The 8,364-nt window shown below is 40.7% G+C and overlaps 1 protein-coding gene across 1 annotated transcript; it reads left to right on the top strand.

Annotated features, from left to right (window-relative positions):
- The first annotated feature begins 261 nt into the window (after window positions 1-261).
- On the top strand, window positions 262-4,523 carry LOC107723041 (transcription factor Sox-9-like). The gene is made up of 3 exons (XM_016531540.1): window positions 262-844; window positions 1,463-1,710; window positions 3,038-4,523. The coding sequence occupies exons 1-3, from the start codon at window positions 456-458 to the stop codon at window positions 3,661-3,663; spliced, it is 1,263 nt and encodes a 420-aa protein (XP_016387026.1). The 5' UTR covers window positions 262-455; the 3' UTR covers window positions 3,664-4,523.
- The last annotated feature ends 3,841 nt before the right edge of the window (window positions 4,524-8,364 follow it).

The following is an 8,364-nucleotide window of genomic DNA, read 5'->3' as shown; positions in this document are numbered from 1 at the left end:
GAACATAAACACAGGAGCCTGAGAAAAATGCTCATTTTAGAAGAAAACTTCAAAAGGCACTTTAGAGGATTTTGCATCTGAACTCTTCATTTTATATTATATAATGGTGTGTCATGTTGAGAATGTTTTTTCTTAGTTTTGGTGTGTTTGGTTAGTCTGAGCCTGAGAGAGAGAGAGAGAGATCAGGTTCTGCTCCTCCTCCCTCCATCCATCGTCCGTATATAAGTGATGTGATTTGGAGAGAAAGAGAGCAGAACCTCTCCACAAACACACACACACACTCAGTCAGGATTTGTCCTCGTCTCAGTGATATATGTGGCTTCGTGTGACTTTACTCACCCGATCTGAGCAGCTCTGAGGGACTTTGGACACCGCGGCCGTTCTGCGCTTTTACGCACTGCTCTGAACCCCCCGCAGGAGGATTTTACAGGCGTCTGTAGCACTCGCTCTTCTGCATGAATCTCTTCGACTCCTGCCTGAAGATGAGCGCCGAGCAGGACAAGAGTCTCTCCGACGCGCCCAGCCCGAGCATGTCCGAGGACTCCGCGTCCGGATCGGGCTCGGACAGCGAGAGCAGCCGCCTCACAGACTTCAAGAAGGACGAGGAGGGAGACAAGTTCCCCGTGTGCATCAGGGACGCGGTGTCCCAGGTGCTGAAGGGCTACGACTGGACCCTGGTGCCCATGCCTGTGCGAGTGAACGGCTCCAGCAAGAGCAAGCCGCACGTCAAGAGACCCATGAACGCCTTCATGGTTTGGGCTCAAGCCGCGCGCAGGAAGCTGGCGGATCAGTACCCGCACCTGCACAACGCCGAGCTCAGCAAGACCCTCGGCAAACTCTGGAGGTGAGAGAGAGAGAGAGAGAGAGAGAGAGTTCACTTCATTTGACTTTGTTTCGTTTTGTTTGTTTAGGACCTCTCCAGAAGTCAGAGCAATACTGATTCATTTAGCAAACTTTGGAAAACTTTGTGTATTTATAGCATTATTATGCAATGGTTATAAAACAATACTGATAAGCTTGAGAAAATGTAACTAATTGGGTAGTGAGCTAAAACTGTAGTTTAGCCAAATAGTAAATACTTCACATGCACTTCAACGCAGAAAAAGTTGTGTAGTTGGTAAAAACTTTCAGTTTTAAGAAAAGATGCTGATTACTTGATTACTTTTTGGGTTTACGTAAGAAAAAGTAGTATTCACAAAAAAAAAATATCGTAATAAGTTGATTCAAGAACAATCTATTCCTTTTTTAAAGTTTCTTTATTGTTAATTGATCAAGATAAAAAAAAAAGTAGATTACTTTTTCTGAATTACTTTATTGCTTCTCGGGTTTACCTAAGAAAAAATAGTATTCAGAAAAAAAACTAGTAGTTATTTCAAAAACTATTTGCACCTTAATGAAATTTCTGTATCGTTAATTAAAGAATACAAAGAGCGTAATCTGAGCATTGGTTATTTCTCTGTAGGTTACTGAACGAGGGTGAGAAGCGTCCGTTCGTGGAGGAGGCCGAGCGTCTGAGGGTGCAGCACAAGAAAGACCACCCCGACTACAAGTACCAGCCCAGACGGAGAAAATCAGTGAAGAACGGCCAGAGCGAGAGCGAGGACGGCGAGCAGACCCACATCTCCCCCAACGTCATCTTCAAAGCCCTGCAGCAGGCCGACTCTCCCGCGTCCAGCTTGGGCGAAGTGCACTCTCCGGGAGACCACTCAGGTACTTGACTCTCGAGCAGAAACGGCATGCAGCCTTTGCACAACTAGCGACATCTACAACATCTAGCAGCAGCTCCTTATGTAATGCCTCGTTTGGAGCCTGCGGGGAAACTCGTAAATCTTATCTGGCATTGCTGTGTATCTTTATTAGGCCGCGGTCTCACTAGACTTTGAGCATGTGAAATTGTTTTTCGGTCGTGATATGACGTCACGCTGTGCGGCGTCTTTTTAAAAACTCGACACATAACGAATAACGATTCATCTAAAATGTAAAAACATACAATCTACTACACTTTTCTTGCAGCGCTGCAGTTTTACATTTATGCTCTTTTAATTCAGATAGGAGGTCATGCCGTGCCGCATCGATCTGCCGTTGGTCGCACAATTTACGTGATGCGAATTCGCAGGTCAGTTCACCAAGCTCGAACTTTGGAACGCAGCGAAATACGAAACTTGTCGCACAAGCATGCGTTTCCAGTCTGATGCATGAATAGAATAGTGTGACCGCCCCTTAAAGTCCTTGCACACTGAGTCCGAAATTTTCGTATTTTTCGTATTCGTCATCCTTTCCTATCAAAATGCATGCTACGGATGCGAAAACGCAGAAAATCGAACCTGATCCGAATTTTTTTTATGATGGACAAACGTTTCGGAGGCAGTGTGTAAACGTGATTGACGCAACGTGAGGTCGTTTTTATTATTTAACGTGCGAAAATTTGAGACGAGAATTTGGGACTTGCAAAGAGCCTTCTGGTTGCGTCAGCAAAAATCAGAACTGTGTGGTTAATTTTAATAAAGTAATAAGCCCCAAGAAGCCGTGGTTTACAGTGAATTTAGGCACGCCGCGAAGCGAATAAAACGGTTATTCCATATACTTAGTAAGGTTTCACAAAATAAAACAGAGCAACTAAAGTGCAATGATATTAATAAAAACAGTATTCTTCCACCAAACAATGTAGTTCCTCAGAAACGGTTGTGGTTCCAACAAAGTGGTTGCCGAGCAACACACAAACGTAAATAAAGGTGTGTGTTTGTAGAGTAATTTACAACAGCTTCGAACTTGGCTCAACCAATCGGAATCAAGGACCGGAACTCTCCGTTTTATAACACATATTTCACGTAATATATTAACCTGAAGGTGTACAAAGGAAACCAAACAATACAACCATAACAACAGCAACAACAAGTGGGGGACGTCTAACATAATCAAAGCATAATCTTTTAAGATTCAATTCGGTTGTTAGAGTAAATTCAATGATTACCGTGTGAACAATAGTGACACGCTATTGTTAATTTTTAGTTTAACGTGATTTCATTCTTACCTCCAGGTCAGTCCCAGGGTCCCCCCACTCCTCCCACGACCCCCAAAACGGACCTGCCGCCCAGCAAAGTGGATCTGAAGCGCGAGGGCCGTCCGCTGCAGGAGGGCATCGACTTCGGTACCGTGGACATCGGCGAGCTGAGCAGCGACGTCATCTCCAACATGGAGCCGTTCGACGTCAACGAGTTCGACCAGTACCTGCCTCCTCACGGACACCCGGGGGTCAGCGGCGGCGGCGCGCAGGCGTACCCCGCCGGGTTCGGGGGCGCCTGGATGTCCAAACAGCATTCCATGGCCAGCGGCGGCGAGCAGAGCCAAGGCCAGCAGCGGACGCAGATCAAGACGGAGCAGCTGAGCCCCAGCCACTACAGTGAGCAGCAGCAGCAGCAGGGCTCTCCGCAGCATGTGGCCTACGGCTGCTTCAACCTGCAGCACTACAGCAGCGGCGGCGGCGGCGGCTCGTACTACAACTACACCGAGCACCAGAGCCCCGCCGGCTCCTACTACAGCCAGTACCCCGCCTTCAGCTACCAGAGGCCCATGTACACCCCGATCGCCGACACGCTGCCGCAGGCGCACAGTCCGCAGCACTGGGAGCAGCAGCCCGTCTACACCCAACTGTCCAGGCCCTGAGGGACTGAGAGGCCATCCCGGCTGGAGACGAACTCAGAATGCTCCCGACTGTGCCTTTGGAGTTGTGATTATATTTTTTCTAGATATAATGAGACAAAGAGAATCCTCTGTGAGGACAGATTCCAGATAATTATTTTAGTATGTACTGTGTATGTGTCACGTGAGTGCGTGTTTCGTGTCGGGGGATTCGCGCGCAGCTGCCTGATGATATTTTCCTCTGTATATATTTGTGGGGGTTTCTTACAACTCGGGCGAAGTGTTGAACTGTCGGATGTACAGTCGAGTCCGTGCCTATCTCTCGTTTCTGTGAAAACTGCCTCTAGAGTCCGTCTGTGCCTATAGAGATCTTGCTGCTGGAGGAGGAACGGGAAGTGCCCTTTGACCCGAGGCTCCTCCGCAGCTCGCCATTGGTCAGATTGTCATTCCTCCAATCTTAACCTCTTTAATTTATTCATTAGCGTTCATTTGACTTGAAAGTAATACTATTTGCGTTATATCATTTACTCGGGCTTCGTACGACTAATTTGTGATTAAACGTTTTCGATTACGATTTAGTTGTAGTGCAGACTTTAACCATCTCATTTATTTATCGTTTGTTAATGTTTCCATTTAGAATGTCTGTCTAAAAATGTTCTTTTGGTAATCTAGTTGACGTCTAATTGTGAAACTTGATCAAGCCTTTCATAGAAACAACTGGAACTTGTGTTTTGTTTTTTTTTTCGTTCTCAAACATGTTGACTTCTGCTACATCTCTACAGAAACACACCAGCATTTATTTCTTTCCCCTTGTTTTTTTATGCCATAAAGAAAAACTGTAAAACATGCCACCGTCTTAAAAGAGTCTTATCTTTTGTATCATGTTGTTTGCAATAAAAAGAAAGATATTGAAAATGTCCTCTGCTTTAAGATGTCTTTTTCAAATCGGCTGTGATGGCTTTTTGTGAGAAGTGCATGACATTAACACATTATTAATCAGTGTTCATGCAATGAAATCAAATCTTAATAACAGCTGTAGAATGGAGGATGTACAGTAGAGGAGAGATGAAGACACCTGATAAAGTCATCAAGCACTCGGCTGCAAAAACAGCAGTGTGAGGATTTCCTCAATCGTTAGGAGATTAATGAAGCGGCAAACATGTCATTAAACATACACATGCCAGAAAAACAAGCAGTGAACTAGCCCTTGAGGTATTGTGGAGACATCATTTGTAAAAATGACATAAATACAGTATAAACTAAACACGGTTCTGTGTGTGTGTTGTAAATGTAGGTCTCATTTTGCACAGTCTTTGTGGGTCGTTGTGATGTTTTTATCGGCTGTTTGGACTGCATCGGTGAGCAAGTGATGCAATGAGACATTTCTCCAAATCCGTTCCACTGAAGAAGCATACCATCCAAGATGTAGACAGCAAATCTTCATTTTTGGGTGAACTAATTCCTTATCCAAGGCCCTAAATATTCTCAAAACTGTGACAGTACTATGAATTATCATGACAAGCTGTATGAATGTGATGTGAAATGTGATAGTGTTTTCTTTTCTCTCAGAAATGAAGGATTCGTCCTGTAAAGACATGATTAAGAAATGTATGAAGTAGAAACGACTGCTGTGTTTCTGTCACTTCAGGACCTCTTTGAAGGCCAGAATCAGTCGATAATATTTGACAAGTACAGTAAATATCTCAGTTGATCTGCATCTGTTCTCAAACGTCATATAATGATGCAAGAAGATTAGTAATAATAACAAAAATAATAATTAGTAGATTTTCATCAATCCAGCTATTAGCTAGCATGGCATGATATTATGACGAGTATTGAATGTGTTCATTTCAAAATCTACACTGCAAAAAATGATTTTCTTAATATATTAAGTCTTGTTTTCTGAAAAATTATCAAAATTATGTTAATTTTTGTTTATAACAAGACAAAACATCTGCCAGTGGGTCAAGAAAATTAATCTTAATTCAAAGGCAAAACAATATTATTTTTGTTTCAACAAAATTTTGATACATTTTGCGGAAAACAATCCTTAATATTTTAAGTAATTTATCAAAGTCCCTTTGAAGGAAAGTTAGTTCACATCGGCCTGTATTTGTCACCAAGATTCAATACTTTATTGTTATGAGCTCACCAAGAAAAAATGCTACGGCAATAAAAACACACTAGCAGAAACACTGATAACATACAGTACAGTAAGTGCCATAATGAATCGGCGGCATGCAGCTCCGATCTGGGGAAAGACCGAAACCCCTGAAAATCTCTCAAATCACTGGTTCAGATCATGTGTTTGCAGCTTCTAGAGTAACTGAACAGGCCGCCGGCTCTTTTAACTGGACGGTGGGACTAAAGCTGCTGTGATTTCTCCCATTCACGAAGGAGTAAAGCATCTGTGTCATGCAGCCTCAGGCCAGATCTCTGTACATCAGTGAGCAAACAGCCACAACATGGAGCTTTGTAATAGGATCTGCTGTACATATATTCCAACAGACTGAATATTTACACACTAGTAACATTTTACAATGCAGTAGGCATTCTTCAAGTCATTTCTTTAGATTCAATGAGTGTGCGTTTTCTTTTTTTATTAGTGACGTCTTACTATAAAAACAATGGAAAAACGAGCTTTTTTCTGCTGTGAAAATCTTCAGCTCAGAGCGGCAGAAGGATATGTGGAGCTCTGGAGAGATCGAACCCGGTTTAAAAATGAGGAGAAATCTGCTGTTTTAACTCTCATCCGGGTCTTTTTTAATCTCAGGTTTATCTTCAGAGCTTATTATTTTCTCAGGGCTTATCAGAGCAAGTTATGGATCCAGCGCCACCATAATAAAGGCTATAGTATTTAATGCCGAGGTTCCAGTCGTGAAACGGCTGTATCTTCATCTCACTCCCCACTGAGGAATAATTTTTGATATAATTGTGGATTTTCAATTCTCATCCTTAAAATTATTGTTATTTGGCTCCACCGTACTGTACACGCATGATGTCTTTGTTGACGTGACCTTCAAATCTTGTTAATGCAAAAATGTTTTCTGTTTAGGCCCTAAATATTCTCAAAATTGTGAAAGTGTTTTCTTTTCTCTCAGAAATGAAGGATTCGTCCTGTAAAGACAAATGATTAAGAAATGTAAGAAGTGTTTCTGTCACTTAAGGACCTCTTTGAAGGCCAGAATCATGATCTGTACAATGATCTGTATCTGTTCTCAAACGTCATATAATGAAGTATTGAATGTGTTCATTTCAAAATCTGCACTGCAAAAAAATTATTTTCTTAAGATGTCTTGTTTTCTGAGAAATTATCAAAATTATGTAAATTTTTGTTTATAACAAGACAAAACATCTGCCAATGGGTCAAGAAAATTTATCTTAATTCAAAGGCAAAACTATATAATTTTTCTTGCACCACTGGCAGATATTTTATCTTGTTTCAAGAAAAAAAACTAACAAAATTTTGATACATTTTGCGGAAAACAATCCTTAATATTTTAAGTCATTTTGCTTCTCAAGTAAATGCATCTTGGTTCAAGTCAAGTCAAGTCACCTTTATTTATATAGCGCTTTTAACAATACAGATTGTGTCAAAGCAACTGTACAACATTAATTAGGAAAATAGTGTGTCAATAACCCAAACACACTTGGTCACTCATTCTATTTTAAGCAGAAATACTGTATATTGATTTAAAAACAGCTCGACACACTACAGATTGACAGTGGCGTAGGAGCAGTTTCTCTGACTCCAGATGCTCTTTATTTGTTTGTGTTTAAAAGCGGCTGGCTGTTTTGTTTGGGGTTTGGTTTCACACCCCGTGGTCCCTCTCTTCCTCCTGCTCTGAGGACAGCATGTGCCGAAACACACGCTTACTTACGTCCAGTCGCTCTGTTTACAGGAGGACCTCAACACGCTTCAACATTTCTTATCAAGCTATTATTGTGTGAGAGAGGAGATATATTATATGATAGGACGTTTTGTTATCCACTTGATTTCTATATTGGCATTGCTCTTGATATCACAGATCCCAAGTGCACTTTTACAGAAATTATATACTTTGGTTACACTTTATTTTAAGGTGTCCTTGTTACAGTGTACTAATTCATTTAAGTACTAAGTAATATTAATTAACGACATGTACTTACTATAAGGTTAGGGTTTGGCTTAGGGTTACTTATATGAAATAATGCGTAATTTATTGTTATTATATTAGTAAGTGCATGTAACGTGTAACAAGGACACCTTAAAATAAATTGTTACCTATACTTTAAAAACAATATACTTAAGTCTGAACTGAATGTAATGTTTCTGTCGAATGCACTGACAAGCATTTACGGTAAAGTAAAATCGGTAACACTTTATTTTAAGGTGTCCTTATTACACGCTTCATGTGCTTGCTATTATAATAACAATAATTATGCATAAACACATGCAAGTAACCCTAAAATAAACCCTAGTCCTAACCATATAGTAAGCACATGTAGGTAATTAATATCACTCAGTACTTAAATATATAATTACACTGTAACAAGGACACCTTAAAATAAAGTGTAACCAATTTTTGAATGTTAAAATGTATTACATTTAAATGCAATAAATAATTTCAAAAAATTCAAAATTAGAATCAAGTACGTTAGATTATTTTGATATGCTGAATATTATCAACTTGATTTAAAATGTACTTTTAAATAAAGCCTGTTAATTTGACATTATTACAAAGT

The sequence above is a fragment of the Sinocyclocheilus rhinocerous genome, unplaced genomic scaffold (assembly GCF_001515625.1).
Source record: "Sinocyclocheilus rhinocerous isolate Xijiao unplaced genomic scaffold, SAMN03320098_v1.1 scaffold2259, whole genome shotgun sequence".
In the NCBI taxonomy this organism is placed as follows: domain Eukaryota; kingdom Metazoa; phylum Chordata; class Actinopteri; order Cypriniformes; family Cyprinidae; genus Sinocyclocheilus; species Sinocyclocheilus rhinocerous.
The sequence above is the reverse complement of the archived record's forward strand: the minus strand, read 5'-3'. Positions and strand labels throughout refer to the sequence as shown.

Bases quoted from the DNA above. Each gene is read 5' to 3' on its own strand.
- LOC107723041 (XM_016531540.1), top strand. From the start codon at position 456: ATGAATCTCTTCGACTCCTGCCTGAAGATGAGCGCCGAGCAGGACAAG. The intron at 845-1,462 runs GTGAGAGAGAGA...ATTTCTCTGTAG, and splicing joins ACCCTCGGCAAACTCTGGAG to GTTACTGAACGAGGGTGAGA. The intron at 1,711-3,037 runs GTACTTGACTCT...TCTTACCTCCAG, and splicing joins CTCTCCGGGAGACCACTCAG to GTCAGTCCCAGGGTCCCCCC.